The 25,104-nt window shown below is 39.0% G+C and overlaps 1 protein-coding gene across 1 annotated transcript; it reads right to left on the reverse strand.

The window, feature by feature from the left end:
- Positions 1-423: 423 nt before the first annotated feature.
- On the reverse strand, positions 424-24,304 carry LOC121931718 (rho guanine nucleotide exchange factor 38-like). Its single transcript, XM_042469700.1, has 10 exons — positions 24,213-24,304; positions 20,534-20,733; positions 14,634-14,725; positions 13,115-13,219; positions 12,258-12,380; positions 10,877-11,197; positions 9,569-9,709; positions 6,373-6,571; positions 4,420-4,679; positions 424-3,750 (listed from the first exon to the last, which is right to left on the reverse strand). Exons 1-10 carry the CDS (start codon positions 24,302-24,304, stop codon positions 3,565-3,567), a joined length of 1,719 nt encoding a protein of 572 aa, XP_042325634.1. The 3' UTR covers positions 424-3,564.
- Between the last annotated feature and the right edge of the window lie 800 nt (positions 24,305-25,104).

Raw genomic sequence — 25,104 nt, forward strand, 5'->3', positions numbered from 1 at the left:
GCTTCAACTTGCTAGTAGATATTTGTTGTCAGTTTGAGCTAAATACATGACAAGTGCTTTGAAAATCAGAATTTTTTAAGATTACAGGCCAGTATTTTACATCAGTTACTTACTTAAGCAATCTGGTGAAGATTTCATTTATCTGTGCTCTGATCACCAGCGGAATGGACCTTCTCCCCATGCAGGTAAAATAGATTGAAGGGAAAGTTACGATAGTGGCAATAGTGTCACATTTGTAACTAACAATCACAAATACAGAAGAGTTAGCTAGAGTTACTCATCTGTAACTATTCTGTAGAGGTGTAGTGGGGTAGTGGTTTCAGTGTTGGATTACCACTCTAGAAACCAGAATTTGAATCCCTACTCAGCCATGAAAACCCACTGGGTGTCCTTGGACAAATCATACTTCCTCAGCCAAAGAGGAAGGCAAAGATAAATCCACCTCTGAAAAAATCCTGCCAAGAAAACCCTGTGATAGGTTCACTTTATGGTTGCCATAAGTCAGAAACGATGAAGGCAACAAGTGCCTCATATTCATGATCACTATGTACAGTTGTAATACTATTCCCACAATCCTAACTCCCCTTAGTAACCTACTTTACTGGGCATCTGCTGCATGAGGAAGTCTATGCTGCCAGAGATCCAAGCACCAGTGAATAAGAGTTTTTACTTAGTAATGTATTCTTCACTAAGTAGCTGATGTAGAATACTGCCCATAGGATTCAGACACCTCAAGCCATATCCTGAAAGTCATTGGTGTCCTTGATATGCCTTTTCAGATAAAAATGCTTCCAAGGCAGAAATTCTCTCTTTCAACAAAACACAATAGTAAATACAAGTAAACCAATAATCAACTATTTGTCCCATTTGGTTTTCTATGCCTCTATATTCTATTGTGACAAAACGTATGTGTTTTCCACATAATTCAGCTACAATAGGAGAGATCTGTTTTAGCAGTTTGAATACAAAGCATGGCAAAAGAGGATGGGGTGAGAAGTCTTTCCATGAAAGGATTTTTTTTCTTCATTACAAACTTTATGTAAATAAAAAATAGTGCAACACATAGGAGTAATCATCTCAACACATGAACCCCATTAACCTGCATGAACTGCAACAGGGCTAAGAAAAGCCTTAAAATTGCATTTCATTTTATGCCTGTTTCTTAATCTGAAAGACAGGAAGTACTATTTACAACCTTGCTGTGACCTTTACTATCACAAGATACTGTCTTGTGACAGTGTCACTGGTCACTGGTGTGAGCATTATATTGTCACAGAAAATTCAATGTATCTGCAAGAGAACGGTTGGAGTGTGCATGTGAGCATGAGATAAATGGACGGACTAATGAATACATCTCTGGTTATTCTCGTAGTCTGTGTATGCCTCATCATTATAGAATGCAGTCAAATGTGGTTTTAGGGCATTTTGAATGACTACTGAATAACTCTTCCACCTGAAGTAATACGAATACATTATTGCCCTGATCTTTGTCTGGTGATTAAGAGTTCTGTATCTTGCAAGGCATATCTTGGAGAATATCTGCAAACTATTCTCAGTGCTCTGTTTCCACTTTGCTAGTCCTTAATATATTGGGGATAAAATCAGGGAATGGTTTTTGTTTCTAATACAAATTATACAAAACACAAAACTTTGCAAGTGTCAAAGAGAACCACTTAGTTGTCCATTCCTTTCCTCATTTACAGTCAATGGATGTTATCTTCCATAATTCCAAAATTCTAAAATATAGTCTGGAATTTATCAGGGTGTATGTTATGTAACTATGCATACTTACCTATGTAGCAGAAGTGCAAAGCAACCCTGTTAGTGAATTGCAAAGATGTGTAAGAGGACATAGCAAGAGTCAGCACTTCCTAACTGGTGCCCCAATGCACAGTGGGACCAATATACATTGATCATTTTCCTGGCTTCCCTATGTAGTAACATAACAGTAGGTGTTTTTTCTGGATACAGCTGTTTTGGAACTATCCAAAACTAATTCCCAGAGATGTAAGTCCACTTACAAAGATGTAAGTTTCCAAGAGGATTTCAGCAATCATTCATGAAATGTGCTGTGGCATTCTGCTCCTGGAGTGTATTAAGATCACCCCAGTCATTGCAGCGCCAACAGTGCATGTCCTCTGTCCTGCCGTAATGCAAAAAATAAGCTATAGGCTATTTACAAAATAATCCTATGTTCACTTGGGAATAAGTCCCATGAAGTTCAACAATTCTGACTTGTACAGTTAGCCCTAGGTATCTGTGGTGGGGTTGGTTCCAGGACTCTGTGCAGATACCAAAATATGTCCCTATTAAGTCCCTATTTGGAGTCCCACAGATGTAACTTTGATACTCCTGCTCTTTGCCAGTTCTGTGAGACTAAAAATAAGAAAATACTATACTTTAGTTGAAAAAGAATGACTGTAGACTGCCTGAGCTTTAGTCCAGCCAGGCTGTGTAGTAGTCCCAAAAGAACAGTGGAGGTGGCAGCAGGCCACTTCCAGGAAGCCTGCCAGCCATTTCCTTTCTTTTTCAACAAACAGGCAGAAGCCTGCAGCTGGAGTGCTCCCTGGTCATGAAGAGTGCATACCTGGTGGCCAGGCCTTGGTGTCATCTACCCTCCTGATGCTTGAGACTTTTGTGTGAAGGAGGTTTTTGGACAGAGAACAAGGGCAAGAGAATAGGCCTCTGTGCCCTGTCCAGAAGGAGATTTGTGCATATGTTAACAGGTTGCTAGCACATGAGGCGGAAATAGGCGGCAGGCATACTTCCTAGAGAAGGGGAAGAGAGACATAAGGATTTGAGAAAAGGCAGGAGGCATATATTCCATATTCCCACCATTTCACACATCTCCACATCTCTGCAGCCTTGTTTTGGTGTCTCTCTTTACTGCCTCCAAGAAGCACAGCAGCCACCTACTTACCAGAAACCAGTTAGTGACTTATATGTACACAAGTCTCCAAATGTGAATGAATGTGAATGTAAAAACTTAGTGCCTTTAGCATCCTAGAAAAGGGGTGCAGAAAATGTGGTTCATGGGTGGGATTATTCCCCAAGGCTTTTTCTGCACACCATCCCAAAAGCCCCACACACCCTCAGGGTTTTTACCCCTTAATTTTTTTCCACCCAAAAACTGGTAAACAGTATCCAATAAATCTTTGGGTGGTATAATTGGCCATTTTGGAACCTGTCTGGGCCTTTTTTTAGGCCTTTGGGATCTATTTACCCATACAAAAATATCCACTCTCAGGTCTGTAACTCCACTGGAAACTATGGAGAAAAGTACTCGCCACTTTTTGTAAAGGGAAGAATGAGAATCCAGCCCTGAGAGCAGATGCATCCCCTTCAACGGCTGGAAGTTGCTCACCCCAGCCCTAGAACTATGCTCACTTTGACCTGAATGTGATAGAGATCTAGTCCATGTGGTAGGGGAGACCCCATCCAGCCCAATAAATCAAAGTTTAGGAATAAAGAAAATGCAAGAGCATTAACAGTTGCTGCTAACAAAATGAAACTCTTCTGGCACTGATGTTTTGGTAAATGAAGTCCTTTATATGTTTCTGATACTTATGCATATGTCATCTTCCCCAGGTAATTAGCTGGCACGTATCCTTTTTGTCCTTTTGCTTCAGCTAACCACCACTCTTTATTGCCACTCAGATCAGAAAAACGAAGTATTCGAACCCGCTGGTACTCCCGAAGACTCAGTTCTTGCTGACTTCTTGCTTGAAATGCATGAACTGCATAGAAAGTCTGGAGGGTGGGTAGTAAAGGAGAGAACACAAAATAAATGTTTGGTCTTAGCCATTCAGTCAGCATGCAATGTTGTCCCAAATTAAGTATTCAAATCCATCCTAAACACCAAACACTGAAAGAAAAACGTACAGTACAATCTTAGAAAGGTAAACTAAGGTGATTTGTTGAACTTCTGTTTTTCAGAATCACACAATCAGCTTACGGTGGGGATTCCTTGTGTCAGGTGTTAACTGGCAACAATGCTAACATGCTTGGCCATGAAACCCACTGGGTGTCTGTCCTTAGGCAAGTCACACTCTCTCAGACTCAGAGGATGGCACTGGCAAATCTCCTCGGAACAAATCTTGCTAAGAAAACCCCATGATTGGGTCGCCACACGTCGGAAATGACAAAGGCACACAACAACAAATCTTGTTTGTTCTGTCTCATTTCCTATCCCAAGATGGATATTCTGTAACAATCAATGTAATTTTTTTTCTTTTCTACCTTATAAGAACATCCTGAGTATATTCTCCTGTCTCCACTGCAAGCTCATATTGCACAGGCTTCACTGCAATTGGCTTAATATAGATATTAAATATGTCTACACTTACCTGGTTTGTGGGTCTCAGCAATTGGAGTACAGCTTTCCCCTTTTTAAAAATGTGACAAGAAATGAATACTTACTTGTTGGTCATCTTCATAAAAGGTATCAATTTCTGTCCCATTAACTGATGTGTTTTCACAGAGGCTACTGTGAGAAGAGCTGCTTCCACTTCTCTTGTGTCCAGGAGGTTTGGTGCTGTTGTCATCCAGTTGTCGTGAAGAGACAAAAAGGCTAATATTATCAAAATCGCCATCACAAAAGCTAGTTTCTCTTGCATCCTTATGTGATTTTGCTGGATTGTAGGGTTTCAGGAAGGAGGAATAAACATATCCTTTCAAATCTGCATGTAAAGAAAAATATCAGATTAGAAAGGTTGCTGAAGAATTACATTTTATATTTTTATATCATATTTTTCATCCACATGCCCTTTATAAAAAATTACTGCAGGTCAAAAACTAAACAGACCCAGACCTCTGTAACACAGAACTCCAATAGAAGCAAGATAAATTAGAGATGTAACATTAATTAATTAATTAAGCATAAATTATGTAATTTAGTAATTTCCATCAGAGTGGAAATTATTGTGTCCAGCACCCACAGTGTCAAATCCTTATTCAAGCTATTGGCATCCATGACAATGTGGACACAACATAATGTCAGAATATTATTGTTAGACTATTTGAATAATATTATTCTAACTTCATCAAATATAACACAACTGCAGTGTTGAAAGATGGGACTCATCGATCTATAAGATGGCTCAGGAGAGACTGACTAGGATCCAGGGCAAAGAGTTGTGAAGAATAAACAAGTGTACTTAGTCTCTTCCAAGTAGAATCCCATTCTGGCTTTTCAGCAATCAGCTCACATTGAATATGTTTCTTGTGGCTTTTCTCCATCATGTTTCTTCCCAATAGCTTCTAATTATGGCAGAATGCATAGAATGTTTACTAACTGGTAACCTGCCACAGAGTATGGAGGTATACACATGGCAAAAGGTCATCAGCATCTCACCAAATAGTGAAGATGCCGTATCTCTGCTACCCTGGATTTCTAATGAGTTGTACAACTATACCAGCAACAACTAACCAAATGATTGTATGTACAGAGTAGAAAACAAATACTACAGTCACGGTTAGGGTCACCACAGATCAATATCATGACATGCATTTGTCTCCTTGCATCCCATCTCAGCAGAAAGGTGGGGCATAAGTGAAAAATGTAAAATAAAATGAAATAAATTAATTTTAAAACAAGGTAAGAAATGGCATAGAACCTATGCATTTGTCACGGATAGTGACTCCAGGCAGTTAACAAACCTAACAAAGAAACTCCTTTTTACAAAGTCTTTGTACAGTACTAGCCCTTTATGCCTCCTTGCCATCTGTCTAGCTGGAAGGTTCGGTTTTTTTTTTTTTTTTAGCAGCATTGGCACTGGAAGGCCGGTGAAAACAGGGCTGGAGAAACACAGACTTTCAGTGCTGGGTTGCAGCGGTAAATAATGCAGTAATAGGGAAGCTGGGAAAGAATGGGATTCTGCTGTAGTTGATCCGATTGTTGCTGGCAAGGTAAACAACAGTTCCCTTCAAAATCTCTTAAACAGCATACATGAATATTAAGACAAAATCAAAAAGGGAAAGCGGGTAAGACTGTTTTACCAGCTGTTCCAAGCATGTTAAAGAAGCATAGACCTATCAAGTCTAGTCACCAAAATGGAAGTCATAGGAAAAGTGGAGTCTTGTAAAAGAGAAAGAAAAGGGGGGAACCATATCATTCCTTGAGACTTTTTGGGAAAATCCTTCAAATGGTCTCTAGAAGATTCAAAATGTGAATGGACTGCCAGCCATCGTACTCAAGATTCAAGCTGTCTAAAAAATTTCAGATGTTCTCAGGAAGTGACTCATTGCCCCAAATTCAAAGGAAGGAAGGAAGGAAAACAAATCAGCTGATGCCACAGAATGAGCACACCTAGATTTTATAATCTGTACAGCTAAAACATGTCAGCTGTTCTGATGTCAGAACCATGGACTTACTTCCTGTATCAACAAGCCATCTGCTGGTACTTCCAAAAGGATCCTTTTGCTCTACCACAGCTACTATCTCTCCTTCATAAACATCAATATCCAATTCCTGTGTGGCATTGCATTTGCGTTTAGCTTGGTACAGCAAGTCTGAGTTGTAGCTAGAGAGTATCACTGACCGGTGGCTTTCAGTCTGACGTGGAAATTCAGCCTGGAAGCAAAACAAAAAGCTGTTTCAGACACAGTTCCAACTACAGTACCACAGAGTGCCACAGACAGGCACATTCAGTTACTATCAATCCCACCAATCTTTTCTGCAATCCTGATATCATTTACACTTTCTTGGGTAAGCATGAATGGAATATGAATTGGGATTTAAACCTAGATGGCCCATGTCCAAATTTATATTATCTTTAATTAAATAAGCATATGTGTACTAGTAGTCAACATGGAACTAGGGCTAATGTCAAAATATCAAAGGTGATATGACATTTAACTTGCTCATTTGTTTAAAAAAGTAAGTAGCTGCTCCTGCTATATATGTTTGTATATGTTTGATGGTATTCTGATACCTGCTAGATCACAGCAGGCAGGCAGGAAGGGTGAGTTGAACTTTTTTGTTCCCTGCTGCCGGCCTCAAAAGAGGCAATCTACGGACCAGAAAGAAACACTTATACTCTCCCTCTGTACCCGCTATAATCCCAATAATTACTGCTCCCACCTCAGGGGTTCATTGCTATTTGCATTTTTAAAAGCAAGCATATGTTCAAAAATGTTATCATCTCTTGTTTAGCCCTCTGGCAATAAGGAAATGTGATTGTATGTGAGTATGAAGTTCCGACGTTAACACTCCTCAAATAAATTACTTGTATAAGCAAGCATTTTGCAAAAATCAGATGATAATTTGTATGGTCAGGATGGAGTATTTTAGGAATGAGGATCCTCTGGTCAAAGAGCTGGATGCAGCCTGGAGGTCTTTCCCAGGTGCCTGTGGCCTCTTGTGCGGACCACTGATTAGTGGTCAGATGTATGTGTGCATGTGCCTTCAAATTGCCTGTTGACTTATGGCGACCCCATGAATTTCATAGGTTTCCTTCGGCAAAGAATACTCAGAGGTGGTTTTCCCAGTTCCGTCCTCTGAAATATATCCAACAGCACCTGGTATTAATTGGTCAGATACAGGGCACTATTTAACTGAGAACTATTCTGCAGCCCAAAAAAGTGTTACATGGAACTGTGCACTATTTTGCATTCCAGGACAATAATTCATGGAAAAGAGCTCTGGTTTGCAGACAACTATTTGATAAGATTGCAGTGTCACTCTGGATATAACATAAAGCTGTATACAAAATATCAAAATTCACTAAGATTTATTACTGCATATAGCAGATGGTCCAGTGTCCCTGTGCTTGTTCCTTTTCCTCTGGAGTCTGTAAGATTAGTTTCCCATGAATAATCATGTAAAGGAAATTTGCCTGCCTCTCCCATCTTAATGCACTTATCTTTCTAGTGTCAATTACAGGAAACCATTTTGAAGTCATCTCCCAACCTGACAGGGATATATATAACAGCCCCCATCAGCAGACCAGACATGAAAAACCAGTAATCCATGGATTATACTATTTTATATATGGAGTGACAAGTTACAGATATGGGACAAGAAGGGCTTCTGTATGGCTGTGGCTCTTGAGGCTACATTTTTACTAGACATGTCTAATTCTGAGCTTGGTCTTTTTTTTTAAAAAAATTGCATGCTATCACTGTTAAAAACACGTAGAGTTTTCCTACATAATAAAAAATACATTGGAAGATTAGTAAGCATTACACAGATGTTGAGTAGAAAATGTATTGGCAGATATTCACAATCTGAAGTAAAGCTTACAGCAATGGCATAGTCAAGCCCTGTGGAAAGGAATATCAGGTACATTGGGGGAGAAACAGCAAAGAATTTCCCTTGTTTTCTTGAGGATCCATGCACTTTAATTTGGGACTGAGAGCTAGACTAGATAGGATGTGGAAGAAACATGTACACTGTGGCATGCTTTATTTATTTAAGGCATCAATAGTGTGTAGGACTGGATAGACAATTTATATTAATGCTTTTGTTATATAGTATGGATGAGGAAAGACAGACTGTGTAATCCTTTATCCTTGTGCCTTTTTTTCTTGATTACCTCACTCCTAATTATATTATCAGCACCCACCCCCCACCCCTGGAAGGAAAACTTCCAGTTATCTATACATTTTGTTTTCCACAAAACTTCATCCCAGTCCAAATCAGTAGTCTTCTGAGTTGCTATGTACTTCTTCTTTTAAATGGATGAGATAATGTTCACGGATCTTGCATGTCATATCAGTTTTGGTCATAAGCCTCACTAAACTCTTTGAGAATTGTTTCCAAGACATCACACATAGAATCAGAATAGAAGTGACTTGTTATTATGAGCCCGTCTATTACAAAGTAAGACTAACCCTATTTGATTGGACCAAAAGTACTGTTTAGTCCAATCTCCCATTCCTAAAGTGATGAACCAGATTATGCAGAGGTATGAGCTTCATGGCACACTACATCCATGGTACACTACATCTATTAATACAAAGAGTACTTGCAGTAACACATGTAACAAAAATAATCTAAAAGAATTTAGGTCAGGGGACATGTTTTTCATCTTGCTGGATCCTATTACATTATATCCCGCTACTACAACTATATAAATATGCTTTATACCTGAGGCCTTAATACCATTCAGTACTCCATCTAAAGAAATGGGCCCATGAAATCCATGAAAGCTCATGTTAAAATAATAACCTTTTAGTCTTAAGTGTAATGCCATATTTTTAAAGATGGCAAAGTTTCTCTGGATTTAATTTAAAGGTTGTTCATCCATAACAGCCAATGTGGTTAGTAGTTTGAATGCTGGAGTAAGACAGTGGAAGACCAGGGCTAAAATCCCCACTCAGCCATGGAAATTCACTGGGTGACTTTGGGCAAGTAATGCTTTCTTATCCCAAAAGGAAGGCAATAACAAACCATGCTAAAAAACCTAAAGCCAAGAAACTCCAATGACAGGTTTGTCTTAGTGTCAATGTAAGTCAGAAATGACTTGAAGACACACATCAACATCATCCCATAACTAGTTACCCACATTTGCTGTAAGCATGTAATTTCCTTCTATTGGTATTTCATTACCAATGATATGTTACAAACCTGGAGAGGTGTGCACTTCTTTTTTTCAAAGCTTAGCTTTCTCTCAATGAAAGTTATGCTGTTGTTTTCTTTGACAAAATTAAGATTGTATACCTCTTCAAGCACTTGATGGTGAACTTCACTGATACTAGGAGAAGACAGCTGCAAATACAGAAAACATTTGAGATTTCATAATTAGTCACATACAATAGATGGATAGAAAGAAAGGCATGTATGCATGCATGTGCAAACAGATACACACATATACAGTATGCACACATATACATACAGACATTTCTCTATTACTCTGGTAGGGAAGTTAACAGCTCTTAAACTGAAAATGTCACTTTTCCCCTTGAAGGGCTTCTGACACGAACTGAGCAATTAACATCTTTCCCTTTGTAGCTTCTCCATGATGGAATTAATTTCTTCTGATGCACTGAAATGTATCTGGTATTAACATCACAGGAACACTATTAAACCTGTGTACTTTTAAATTTTCCATTAGCTATGGTTAGTTTTTGTAAGCCGCCTTCAGTCCCTATACTGGGAGAAAGGTGGGCTATAAATAAACAAAATAATAATAATAATAATAAGAAGAAGAAGAAGAAGAAGAAGATATGAATGACCCTAACTTCCTTCTGTTTTCACATATTGCTTGCCTGCACAAACAAAATGAGAAGTCTGGAAGCTTTTGCTTTTGATTAACCATATTTTGCAGTATTGTATGAACCTGGAACTGGTTCTCCCATCAGTTGTGGAACCTAAGGATTCAGGGACACACCATCTTCCAAGAAGACTATCTAGCTAACCTGGCCCATCCATCAAGAAGAGAAGGTGCAAGGAGTTCACTTTCTTAATTTCTTCAAGAAAAAACACATAGCTCCAACTGCATTTAGCCATCCAACTGCAGAACTAAAAGGACCATCTGTGGCCCCATCAACAGGCCAAAGGAACAGGAGCCACTAACTGCTATTTGAGAAAGAACATCACCAAGAGAAAATCAGCCTGGCCTGAAACATATTTAGGTATTCATGTAGCAATCAACACCATGTTTAGTATTAAAGAATGGATCTTTTTACTCTTTTTTCTCCCAATAGTCCTCTTCTAATATGTGTTTTGTATTTTTAGTTTGCAGGATGGATGACAAGATTTCTCCCTCCTCCTGCTCCCACCTTCAATTTTATTGATGTGGGCTGTTTCAGATGGCTACAGGTAAGGTTATGTCCCTTTTAAGCACTGTACAGCACAAGAGTACATATAACAGTGCATAATTATCATCATCTTCATCAACAACAACTCAGTGATTATGGATGTGTTTGTACTCACTGTCACATAAGATTCTCTCCCAGAAAAAGATTGCAGAGAGGATGACATCCTGTCCCTCAAAAGAGTGATGAGGCAACAGAGGCAATTTGTCACAATTCTTTTTGCTGCCCTGTTGAATATCTGCAGCTCCTCCACAAGCTGTGCATTAAGAGCCTCATATTCTCTTCTGGCAAGATCCCTCTCATCCCCTGGTGCCTTTGGGTGGCAGCTATTATAGTCCAGCAGTTTGTCATAACGCTTCTGGATTAGCTTCTGAGGCCCCAGGAACAAGGCTTGCAATGCAGACAGTGGGCTCAACACCATCTTGTTTACTTGATTTGCCTTGATGTGTACAGAATGGGAGGGGAGGGAAGCAAAGGAGGCAAAATCAGAACAAATAATATTTTACACCAAGAAGCATCATCCAATATTCATTCACGTAAGCTAAAAATACTACTCACTATAACCCAGTTACATTAATGAGAAATGAAGAATGCAGGAATCGTCAGATATAGCTCTCTTCCAACACAGGAACTACCAAAGCTGCACTTCACTTGTGTTAAATAAATGTTTAAAAGACTGCAGTTAAAAAAAACCTTACTCTATATACTTGTGTATAAGTCAGAAAATCAAGCCAAAAAAATTGGATGACTTATCCACAGGTCAGTGTATGTACTGTACCTTAACTCTTCTCAAAATAGAAACTATCCCCTTCTCTGAGTAAAGCTTAGTCCATCCTGGGAGAAACTAAAAGAAGCACCAGCCCCCTCTGCTCCCACCATTGCTGCTATGCTTCTGGCCTTTTTTAAAGCCTGGGCAGGAAAATGGTGGTATTCTTTGGCATCATCTTTTTTGCTTTGTCCTTTATATACCTTATTTCATTTCCTTAAGTTTTACCCTCGACTTATCTATGCATCATATCAAAATCCATAATTTTGGCTCCAAAACTTGCCCTTGACTTATACATAAGGTCGACTTATAGTCAAGTATATACAGTAGTTTCTAGAAAATAAACATCCAGTAAATACAGTCAGCCCTCCATATCCATGGATTTTTTTAAACCATGGATTCAACCATCCATGGCTTGAAAATATTCCAAAAAGATATAAATCCCACAGAGCAAACCTTGAATTTGCTATTATATATAAAGAACACCATTTTGTTATGCAATTGGATTTAACCATTCAGGGATTTTGGTATTATTATTTTTTTGGTCTTTTCTCCTTCTGGTATTTTGGGCAAGATTTTTGATATGCAGTGAAATTAGGGCCCTTGGTAATTGGGTTAGAAACCTAATTACCTCTAGTAAATTTGTTATGCAATTTTAGTAATATGTAATGAAACACAGCTTCTTTGAACTCTGTATCTCTAGCTTTTGAATCAGTAAATTTCAAGAACATACAAATCCTTCATTGGGGTTTTCAGCATTAATGAGTGCCTCTGAAGAACCAATTTCCCCATTTTCCCTCTCATATAGAAGATCTTGAAGTTCAGTTACAGTTGCTTCAGCCAAAACTGTAGAGTCCTGAAAAGAATGTAATGAGCAAAAGAGAAAAATATTAAGCACATACACAAAATGGCACATCTTGATAAGCCATTGTTTACATTAACCATGGTTCGTTGCTTAAGATGAACAAAAAAACCCAAAACACCCTTTTGCTGGTCTTTGCCATTTCTGGCTTATTTCTCTCAACTCTTTTTCAGGAAAGGCACTGAGGAAATGAGCCATTCTTGTAATTTTGGTTGTCACAGAAAGCCATGGTTTAAACAAACTGGAATTCATAACCCTAAAACATGGTTTCAGATTGTGGCTGGTTAACAAACCACAACCTGATTTTAACAAACAGAACTACATCTTGTTGTGACATGTAAAGTGTTTTTGTTTGTTTGTTTGTTTTTGTAACAAATGTATACTTCCTGGTTAAGCACCGGTGTGTCTCAAATTATTTCACAGTACAATACCCACACAGGACATATACAGCCCTAAAAGCATCAATTTTCCAGGAGTCATATTAACTGAAATTTAATCTCCACATCATTACACAGATTGGCAGCTCATCTTATAATTGTGTCTATGATATTTTTCAATTTATATTTTGGCAAAAAAAATATTACTGTAGATGCAGGGGAGAACTTAAAAAATCCTTGACAAGAGGATTCTGAACACATTTCATACTCTTCCAGAGGTAGCTGATATTTGCTTACAACTTGTGAACAGCAAGTGGGACTGAGATGGGGAAATTCTTCTGCTATACTTACCTCCAGGTGCTGCAGAGACAATGAAATATTCTTCACACAGAATTTGACTGTCTTTTCTAAACTTCTGAACAACTTTTCTTCCTTATTAAAAGTTTCATCTTTCACCTAAAATGCAAGATAACATGATTAGGGTAAGAAACACATATCAGTAATTGGTAGAATATTCTTAATGCTAGTAGAAATATTAGAACCATAGAATCATGGAATTGGAAGGGATCCCACAGACCACTGATTCCAGTCCCTGGCTTAATGTAAGAATATACATGCTAGAGCAATGCCAGGCAGATATCTGGTAAATGGTTCCATTGACAAATTGCTCTTAGTGTCAAGAAATACCTTCCAATGTTTGATCAAAATCTGCCTTCTTTAAATTTAAAACCATTAGACCTGATCCTACCCTCTAGGACAGTAGAGAACAAATACTGAATAGCACACTTCTGTGTTCTTTCCATTGATACTACAACCCTACATTCATGGTGTAAAATGCTGTTGCTCTTAAGACTCTGAACATAACAACAAACCATTACTGTTATGGGAGAAATCTTGGAAACCTCTGGCTTGTAATTCTATTTCTTTCTTTTTTTAAACAAAACAAAACAAATTTAATATTCTTTCTATACATACATGTACTTTTGCATCTTATTCATTTTTTCTTTTTAAAAAAATCCTAAATATCCCCTCAGTGCACCCCTTTCCCCCCGGAGCCATTCCCTTCTTTATACTCCATCCAAAATTTTAACTCCTCCTGTGGAGGTAATTTCCCATCTTCTTTTCTTAATACATTTTCAATATTTTTTTCCATATTTCATCAAAATCATTTCTTTTCCATAATCCTTTTTTTACTTTCAATTTGCATGTTAATTTGTCATTAATTGCTAACTTCCAAACCTCTTTATACCAATCCTCCAATTTCACATTTATTTTTGTTTTCCAATTTCTCGCTATGATTAATCTCGCAGCAGTAAACAAATTTGTTACAAGGTTTTTTTCTTCTTCTTTCCATTCTACTTCATTGTATATTGATAACAATACTATATTTGGTTTTCTATCTATCTTTATATTCATAATATTTTCTATCTCTAATATTACTTTTTCCCAAAATGTTTGTACATATTTACATTGCCACCACATATGTATATATGATCCTACTTCCTGTAATCCTATTTCTCCTCTTTCTCTGTGATAGGATGCATGGAAGAAGTCATAACTTTTCCTTTCAGCTTTTAACTAAACACAATCAGTTATTTTGTCCAAACTGGAAACTACTGTTAGTCCTAACTGTGACTTGCTCCACAGATGGGCAACCTGCACGCACTGGCCACATTCTTTCCATCCAGTGACCCAGGAAGCCCCACCAATTTTTCTCTATTATATATACTGTCATACTACTTACAGTTCTCTTTTCTCCTGCCATCTAAAATGTAAGGAATGGACACAAGGCATGGACCCTTTTTGTAGTAGTGCTAAGACACTAGAATGCCCTACCAAAGCAAATTCATCCAATGTTCTTACTGACTACCTTTTTATGAGCAGCCAAGTCAACAGTCCTCCTCAGCCATTTTTTTAGAACTCTTCTGGTGCTGTTATTATGATTTTTTACTGGTGTCTCGTCTTAAAGTTTATAGATTCTTGTGATGTTGCTGTCCTGCTTTAATTTTCTTTTATGCGCTGTTGGATACTTTGTATAGAATGACAGAATAAATAAATCAAGCACACACAGTCATGTAAAAATAAGACTGTGATCATGGAGGAGCATGAAACGGAGGGAGGGACATCGCCTCAGAGTGGAGGCAGCACAAAAATCTAGCTCAAAGCAGCCATGCAAAAAGTTGAACCTCTTTAATGAGTTGCAAGAGTTTGCATAAGAAAGCAGGAAGTGGAATGTAAATAGTGACAGATTACAGAAAATAGTGTGGATTGTTAGTCCTTTCTGTGCATGCAAGCAAGCGTGCCCAGATGCACACCATGCTGGTTTGGAAACAAGAATACCCTTAAAAGCCTTAAGAGGAAAAAAGAACTTCTAAAAGGATTGACAGACATTACTTACTAGGATAGAAAGACCAGCAACATAGTAAAGAAGTATGGAGTCTATTTTATTATGCTCACATTGGCTTTCATGTTTTTGATGTTCTCTTAGCTTGCACAAAAATGAACACGAGCAATACATCATTTTATATCATACATTTGTTTGTCCCTGTGCTCATTACTATATATCTGCAGTTAATATGTGCACCAGGATTTGAGAGACACCTTTTATTTATATGGCTGACCCAAACTTGCTCTGATTTGATAAAAGTGACTGGTATTTTTACCAGCTCCTGTTTTCTTTCCTTGTATAGTACAACAGCAACAAAAAGACAACCTTGGAAATGTCTTATCTGGTCTTCTCATCTAATGCCGAAGGAGTTGCTGCAAATGTCAGAGATGGGGAATGTGAGCCACTCTGAACCACTAATTAAGGCGGAAAAAGATGTTCAGGGGCTCAAAAAAGCATTTTATTTTCTCCCACTCCTCAAGTACTTCTTCAGTGTTTGAGTTTAGAAAGTGTTTGCTAAAAGGAATACCAAAAGACAGAGGCATTTCTCTCTGAATAGAAGCAACTATCCTTCAACATAAAAAAAAAATTAAAAATGTGTTGGCATTCTGTGCATGCTACCAAGATCTAGTTAGCACCTGCATTTGGGTGGGTGGGAACCATTAAAAAATCCAAAGATTGTTTGGAAGGAAGTTGAAATGATACAGTTTCTCCGTACAGCCCTCGCACTACAGCTCCGGAGCACTGTATCAGTAGTCTCAATGCCTATGGTCTAGATCAGTATAGGCAACTGTGTGTGAATGAAAGGTCAATTTCCCCAAACTACCCCCTGCCACTGACCGCCCCACCTCACGACAAACTCAAGTAATTCTGTTTTCCTCTACAGTCCTCTTCAAAACAGGGAGTGATACAATGTCACCTCCTGTCACCATTTTGAGAGGAACTAAAGATAAAAACATTGCTATTTTAGTTTGCTGTGAGGTGTGGTGGCCAGTGGCAAACATAGTTTGGAGGAATTGACCCCACATTCCCACACAGCTGCCTATCCTATGCACCTAAGTATGGGAATGCAGACATGTTTATGGGAGTAAGGTGGGGATATTTTCTCATGTTTCCATGTGTTGTCGGGGGCTGAGGTGGGACTGTCCAAAAATGATGCCAAAAAGTTTTTTTAAAATATGGAGGAGGGTTTGGAGGACCATGGGAATTACTGGGGAGCTTCAAGGGCTAAAACACTGGGTCCAAAGGCTTCAATTTGCCCACGCCTGGTCTGGATATAAGGGGATGGGGTAAAACTATAAGGACTGGTATTATTCTACATTGCTAAAAACTTATACAGATGAATTATGAGTAGACTTGATGCTATCTCTTCAGTAGACCCATGAGGGGGTGTAAGTGGGAGTCAGGAGCGGCTTTCCAGATCCACAACTGCAAATGTGTCCTCATGTCTCCATTTTAGTGTAACAAAGAGCCAACCTGTGCTGAGGAGTAAGAATGGATGTTGCATGTTCTGCTCTCAGGCCCTCTCCTATGATGAGGAATCTACTAAAGGCAGAAGTTCAAGCCTGCATGGAGAATCTTGTTGAGTGAGCAAGTACAGGGACAGTATGACCAAAGAACATGGAAGTTACATTTTGGACTCCAACCCCCAGAATCTCCCAACCTTCCTGATGACCAATCATGCTGGCTGAGGGAGCCTGAAACCTATAGTTCAAGAAAGTAAGTTTTCTACGTTCTGAATCACAGGTAGCTGGCCTCAGTAAGGCTTAGGAGCTACTATGCCATAACTATACCTATAAGTTGCTGCAGCAACTTATTCTGAGATCCCATTTTACCGCTACCACATGTTATGAACTCAGTGGTTAGAGCAGAACTTTTCCTATGCAATGGGAGAAACCAAGTCACAGAAACATGGGTTTTCTTTTTGCTTGGCTGCTAGTCAAATTTGTTTTCACATTACAATCAGTTTGCCTTGAAGGGAAAGCTCGTTGGCCTTAATAATCAGCACATCGATATTTATGAAGTCAGGCAGAGTAAATAATGTACTGTGTTCCACAACTACTATAACTTGTGTCAGTGCATCCCATTTCATCTAAGCATTGCTTTTGTGGAGCACTACTGATCTGTACCAATCTGTGTATGAGAAAAGGTTGTGACAGCAGAAGATTTAGATGATATCGTGTTCACTAGTAAAGGAAGATAAGGCACATAAACCATTTTCTCACTAAAAGTAAAAGATTGCTCCCTGTGTATTTAATTGTCTAATTACCATCTGTATTAGCCAGGGGATTCTGGGAGCTGTAATTCCAAAATGCCCTTCTAATGGGACAAGAACACACTTTTCAGGGATTATCTAAAATGATCCTTCACTATATCGTTGTTGTTCATAGAATCATAGTTGAAATGATCACAAGGATCATCTAGCCAAACCCTTGTCATACACAATCAAAGTACCCCTGACAAATTGCCATCCAGTCTCTGTTTTCTGTATGCCTTCAAGCAATTTCTGACTTATGGCATTCCTAAGGCAAGCCTATCATGGAATTTGTTCACAGAGGTTTGCCATTACCTTCCTCTGAGGCTGAGAGCATGTGACTTGTCCAAGGTCACCCAGTGGGTTTTTATGGCCATGTGGGGATTCGAAACCTAGTATCCCAGTATTATAGCCTAATCCTCAGACTACTGCACCATACTGGTTCTCCTTTATTAAACAGCAGTTAATTATATAGGAGTATAAAAATACTGGTACAGGTTGAGTTTCCCTTATCCAGAAAAGTTTTGAATTTTGATTCCCCCCCCCTCGATTTTGGAATATCTGCATATACTTAACAAGATACTTTGGAGATGAGACCGAAGTCTAAAGATGTAATTAATTTATGTTTCAGACACACTTATACACATAACCTGAAGGTAATTTTATACACAATATTTTTAATAATTTTGTGCATGAAACAAAGTTTGTATACATTGTGCCATCAGAAAGTAAAGGTGTCACTAGCTCAGCCACCCATGTGGACAATTTTGGATTTTGGAATATTTCGAATTTTGGAATTCCAGATAAAGGAGACTCAACCTGCACCTGAATTTCTTCATTTTTCTCCTCCCTCCTCATTCTTTTTTCCTTTTGTATTTGTTCCTAACAATAAAATGTAAACCTTCTTAAGTGTTCAAGCAAAAGGGCAGCACATTAGAGTGATTAGCTAATCACCATATGTAGGTAGGTAGGTAAGTATTTTCATGTTTACTTGCTAGCTAGTAAACATTTTCAAGTAAACATGAAAATACATACCTACCTACAGTTTTCTATGGATCAGAATGAATAATCCTGCAGTCGTTTCTCAAAGTCCTCAGTAAAGTTAAACAGCACACAAGGAATACTGTACCTGAAGTTCTCCTCCAGTCAGAATTTTCAAGTGGCCTGTGACTCTCTTGGACTTCTTACTAATTGAGTGAATGTTTAATCTTGAAAATTTCTCTTTCAGAGATTCATCTTCATCGTTTTTTTTATATTTCAGCACTGCAAATTAAACAAACCATACCACTAATAAGAGTTTGTTTTCATTGGGTACTTATTCAGCACTACTTTTCTTTAATTTCACAACAGACAAGGCATGTAACCCACTCACTTGTACTTAAAGAAATAGTAAAGATGATGACAATTTTCATGGCCATATAAGCTTTTAGAAATATCTCTACTTGCTCCTGTTGTTTGCAGTAGCACCATTTGATGGTATTTATTGTAGAATACACAATCCTGTGTTTTATAATTTCCATGCCTTTGCTGTCTAAATCCCTAGTGAGCCTGCCTGAAAGATGCTCAAACATCACACACACAGGGACACACATATACACCTAAGTTTGATATGTGCCCTAAGGAAATGCAAATATCAAATAGTGGACTTGAAACAAATTTAAAATTCCAGACCACTTCTCACTACATAAAGCTAGTAAAATGGGACTGAAATTAACTGTTTCATTCTGGAATTTAATTATTCCTTAGCTATGAATAAGTTAATGAAAAGTTATTTTGTGCTTCTCGGGAATAATGCTTAGTTATCCATATGGTCAAAACAACCTGCCATATACAGAGGCAGAGCACCTTTGGATACCAGAACAAAAGGGTGACCATCATCTTCATGACTTACTTTTGAAACACTAGGGAAAAGAGAGCAAATACAGTTATCAGGTCCCACTGGGGGCCTGGGGGGCAAATAAAGGTCTTCTGAGGTCCCACTGTCACAATTCTTTCACCATATTGCCATCACTTGGTGGTTTGTGTAGAAATTTTCCCCACTTAAAAGAGACTGAAGTACCTCTTCAAAGGCTCACAGAAAATGCTTGACTTATCCATGGGTCATATAAAAATCCACAATTTTGGCCCTAAAAACCTGCCCATGACTTATACATGAGGTCATCTTATAGTCGAGTATATAGGGGCACATTCAACAAACTGTGGTTAATCATGACTATAGTTTATCTAAAACATATCAACATGGCACACTAAACTACAGTTAATTTAAAATGGAACTGGAAGCTTCCAGTCACTTCACAGCGATACCAGAGGAAGGGAGAGAAGTGGGAAATCAAACCCTGATCCCTGGAGTTGTAGTCCAACGTTCAAGCACTACACCATACTATAAATCCCATAATTCTGTAGGATAGAGTCATGATAGTTAAAGTGCTGTCCAGCTGTTTTAATTCTGCAGGCTGGATATTCCCCTGCCTATTTAGTTTATTCCAGTAGGCCTGTGTTTGTCTATATCTAGATCCCATTTAATATGTCCAAGTATCTAAAACACTCAACACTAGTTTTATAAAGCTAAAACCCAAATATTTCACAATTATGTTGCCCTTGAATATACTTATATTAATAATAGCTAGTTCCTATACATCACAATCAAAATAATTTGAACAAATGTTTTCACAGTCAAATTAATGTATCAAGCTTCTACAAACAGAAGACATCCTCTGAATGTATCTTGGTATTATCCCTTGCTGTTGCTCCATATAGGCGGGTTACAGACCACCCAGAAAAGGTGCCTCTTCGGTGCCTCTCTCTGCTGCACAGCTGTGCTGCAGCATACCAATTGCGCGGCATAGCCGTGCAGCAGAAAAGGAGCTCAAAAAAGCAGCTCCTTTTTGCTCCGCCGCAAAGCACCAAAGATGGTACACAGCTGCACAGTTGCGCAGCTCCATATGGAAGCTGTGCAGCTGTGATGTAACAGTTACGCGTGCCGTGTGTAAGGCGCTGCGTAACGGCGGCACGAGCACGGCGTGCTAGGGTTGCGGGGCGTGTGCACGCGCCGCCCCGAGGCAACCCTAGCACGTCATGGACGCGCCACAAAGGGCCCGTCTGGAGAGGGCCATAGTTAACCTTCTCTTACCTATATCCTTTCTTCTTTTAAGTTCATTGATGTTCATATTCATGGCTTTCACAGCAACCAAAGCATCCTGCAATGCTCGGTGATCTGGGTGAGACATGGGTGTTGCATTCAAGAGTTCACAGAGTAACAATGGATATTTCATCACTCGTTGTATTGGTTTGATCATCAGAGATCCCATGTCCAGTAGATTTGGTTTCTCCCTGAAATTCAAACAAACCTTTGTTAAGTAAACAAATGAGTTCATGAAAGTGGAAGAGAGTAAGAATGTATTTCCTTGCAACAAGACCTTGCACACATTAGATATAATGGCTCCTTTTACAATTACAAATGCAGCCACTGGAAGAATACATACACTTTGTGGAGAGTGGTGGAACAACTGTTAGCATGAATGTTCAGTCACAAAAACTAAAGTCATACATGTTACTGGCTAATGCTCAACATTCTTTTTCAGCTAATGTAATATGTGACTAAGGTCTCCATGCATCTGACATTATAACCAGAGCGTAGAAAAGTTACCTTGGTGGACTACAATTGCCAGAATTCCCAGAGGCAGGGAACAGTAAATTTAATGGATGGTCATAACTAGAACAGACCCACCAAATAAATGGAACCTGATATTCAATAGTGAATCCATCGGTTTAGTAGATTTTCTTTAGTTATTACTAACAACTGGATTTATCACACACTCACACTAACTTCTTGAAGCTCCTAGTTATGAACCTGAGTTGGCACTTATTCTACTTTTGTCTAGATCTGTTACAATTGTCATTTAAACTCCCTTACGTACCTGAATATTCTGATCTTGAATTCCCTCCAAATTCCCCCCTTATTGACTCTCTTTTGCCGTGGGTTTTCAGCTCTCACAGCAGATGATTCCCACGCAATCCCTGTTGGTTGCCTAGTGCTCCTACAGAGGTCAGAATGAGGCACCAAGCCACTTTATTGATACTAGGCTCCTTGTTTAAACCTCAGAGCAACTCAGGCACTGGGCAGCTTGCAGGGACCATGAGTGAAGGCAACAACCACTGTCACTGCAAAGATACTTGAAAACCCACAGAAAAGGAGAGTTACTTAATGAAGCCTTGAACCAGCTGTGGGCATTATGAAGACAGTCCATTTCCAATTTGAATATTTGGTCTTGCGTCATGTAAACAGCAAGCCCAGGAGAAATTTGTCCATGTAGACAAGCCCTTAGATGGTCTTTGGGATTCTGTACCTGAGGTCATCTAGTCCCTAGACTGAATAGCAAGTATTAGTGATTAAACAGAGGGGAAATATCTGATACCACTCCAAAGGTACTAAGTGTGGCCTTTGCCTTTATTATGGGCTTTAAACTGGTTTACCACCATAGAACTTTAGAGCAGTGGTTCCCAAACTTTGGCCTTCCAGGGGTTTTAGACTTCAACTTACAGAAGCCCTAGCCAGCTTGGCCAACAGTAAGAAATTCTGAGAGCTGAAGTCCGAAACACCTGTAGGCTCAGAGTATGGGAATCGCTGGTTAAGATTAGTTTGTAAATATAACTACACTGGTTATTAATGCAATGAAACTAGCATTACCAACCTTGAGGACACCTCCTGTTCCTAGGCATTGAACAGCTGTGTGACTTGCAGACATTATTAACTGCCAGTGTTTCTTTCTGTGATTTGATAAAATGTTGTCTTCTGATTTCTGAAGGTACTCATTAAAGGTGCAACAGCAGGATGGCAGATTTCCCCCCACCCAGTTAGTTATCTTAGATGGGACATTTTTATATTTCCAATCAATCTGATAACAATGCATATTTCTCAAACCTGGAGAATATGGGGGAGGATGTGTTGGTCTGGTCTTATATGTATGTATACATTAATAATGAGTGGGGCAACTTTTGCATTACCTAAATGTTCTGTATGAACATTGTGTCCTACTTTCTGACCGTAGTACTATTTTAGTGTGGATTCTATTGTACTTATGGTGATGTCTCCTATCATGTGTGGCTGGTATTGCTTATGTTGTTGAAGAAATCTTTATGCTAGTGTACCTAGCTGCTGTACATATAGAGGATCTTTCTTGGGGGGCAAAATCTGCCTGGTAAACACATTTTAAAATTTATTTTAAAGATTCATAATGCTGCATCATATATAAAACACTGGTTTTCTCCAAACTTTAAACTGTTATTGCGTTCTGCAGAAAATCCCAGTGCATGTAAAACTTTAATCGGTATCGTTGTTTCCACAGTTTGCTCTTTGGATAGTTGCCCAAGTGATAAACAGCTCTCTGCTTGCATTTCTGCGTGACACAATCGAGCAATCTGGTCTGAAAGATAGTAGGTTTGCTAGGAGATAAAATATCTCCACAAGGCATTAAACAGTACTAGGGTCAGCCCATCTCATTCTGTCCAGTCAGATTATCCTGGGATAACCATTCTCTTTAGATTAGTTGCAATTTTAACACACATCCTTTAGCATTACACTATAGTGAGGGAGAAGAAGAGAGGAGGGAGAAGGAGCAAGTGGTCTCAACACTAAGGTTAAAACAGATGTGTAACAATTTATGTCATCTATTGTGCAGAAAATTAAGGTCGTAATTCATTTGTGATGCTTCTTCAGTCACTGCATCTTCACGTGAATTCCATCACCTTGCTAAGGCCATAAAGTAACTGGTCTAATCTCATTCAACCCACGGTTGTTCCTTTATGCTCAAATATGACTTAATTCTAATAGCATCCCATTCCTACTGCAGATGGCAGGCAAAAAAGACTGAAGCCACACACAAAATACCAACATACAGGCTGCCTCCCCCTTCCAGCCAGAATTGCACAATGGTTTAAACCCCTACATGTTGCAACTTGATGGCAAGGTAGGATACAAAATGGAATGGGAATAAAAGATAAAAAATGATATATTCATACAAAAGCCAACTCACTAAGATACTCTTTGAAATCCTCTCTTTATATACTTTGGTATGTTATACACATGCACTTATCTTGTGCCTCTATTCAGAAAGATTCAAAGCTAAAGCAGACATTATTTTAAAGATGTAACATCCAGTCATGCTCATGGTACTTGCAGATCAGGACCAACAAACTACAGGAAAAGGGATTCCACCTAAACATTAGGGAGAACTTGACAGTCAGAGCTCTTTAACAATAACATATACTGCCTTAAGAGTGTGATGGAGTCTCCTTCTTTGGAGATTTTTTTAAAGACAGGCTGGATGAGGGCTGTTGAAAATGCTCTGAGAGTGTCATCCTGTATGGCAGGGGTTGGACTGGATGACCACTGTGGTCTCTTCTGATTCTGTGATCCTAAAAGGGGTACAGTCCAGCCCCTTCTGTACCAGCATCCCAATTCAGATGAGGGCCCCTGCATGTACATGAAGAGGAAAAGATGCTTAAAGAGCGCAGCTGTTAATTGTGGTGTTTTTTTTTCTTCCAAATAATGCCTGCTCCAGCTCTCACAGGAGATTACCACATGGGGGAAAGGACGTTCTTCTCCCACATTATTGCTGAATTGTGAAAAGATTTACAGACCACGTCACACTTATCTGGTCATTGTCCTGTCACTGAACCACAGTTGACTACGATTGCACAAAACACTTTCACATGACATCATGCTTATCCTGTCATTGTTCTGTCATTGAAATGGAAATGTCCTGTCATTTTGTATTAACAGGGGTTTGCAGTAATACAATTCCACTTACGTAAATGACGGGACAAAGCACAACACTTTTGCGCGATCATGGTAAGGGCAGAATAAGAACAGGAGAGCAATCTGCTTCACTCCAAACTCCATCTTGTCCCTGTGTGATAATCTCCACAGAACAAGAATGCTCTTCCTCAGAGGCCCTATTCTGAGGAGCCTCCTGACCAAATGAGTCAAAGTGGGTGACTACGAGAGAGGGACTTTTCAGCAGAAGCACCCCAATTCTAAAACATTCTTCTCAAATATGCCTGGCAATATTCCTGTGATGTTAACAGTACCAGAAAAACACCTTTCTGTGCATCCAGGCCTTTTAAAGCAACTAATTAAAAAGAATTAAAAGCAACACGTTTCATTCTGAAGTGCGAGTGTTGTTCTATTATTGACTTTTGTGATGGATATGATCTTATGGGTTTCTGTTGGATTCTGTATGTAAATTGTTTTATGCTTTTTAATTATAAGCCTCCCAGAGAACGGTCAGTTAGGCAGGAGCATAAAATACGACAGATAAATATGTAGACGAACAAAACAGAAGAAAATATCCCTTTATTTAATAAAGTTGTTTCTGACTGATGGTGACCCTAAGGCAAACTGACCATGGGGTTTTCTTGACAAGATTTATTCAGAGAGGTTTTTGCCTTTGCCTTCCTCTGAGGCTGAGAGAGTATGACTTGCTGAAGGTCACTCAGTTGGGTTCCATGGTTGAGCAGGGATTCAAACCCTGGTATCCAGGGTTATAGTCCCACACTCAATCCACTATATCACGCTGGCTCTGAAAATTTCATTGGGGTGTGTGTGAATTCTTTCAATGCTCTTATTTTGCCTTCCCCTTTCCCTATAGCATCTACTCCACCTGAAATGTGTTTTCTGGCACATTATATTAGTGTAGGGAA

The sequence above is a fragment of the Sceloporus undulatus genome, chromosome 5 (genome assembly GCF_019175285.1).
Source record: "Sceloporus undulatus isolate JIND9_A2432 ecotype Alabama chromosome 5, SceUnd_v1.1, whole genome shotgun sequence".
Lineage (NCBI taxonomy): Eukaryota > Metazoa > Chordata > Lepidosauria > Squamata > Phrynosomatidae > Sceloporus > Sceloporus undulatus.

Excerpts from the sequence above, each read along its gene's own strand:
- LOC121931718 (XM_042469700.1), bottom strand. The coding sequence starts at position 24,304 with ATGGAGTTTGGAGTGAAGCAGATTGCTCTCCTGTTCTTATTCTGCCCT. Across the intron at positions 14,726-20,533 it reads TAAAAGAAGAAAGGATATAG|ACGAGACACCAGTAAAAAAT; the intron begins GTAAGAGAAGGT and ends ATAAACTTTAAG. Across the intron at positions 9,710-10,876 it reads GGAGAGAATCTTATGTGACA|CTGTCTTCTCCTAGTATCAG; the intron begins GTGAGTACAAAC and ends CTGTATTTGCAG.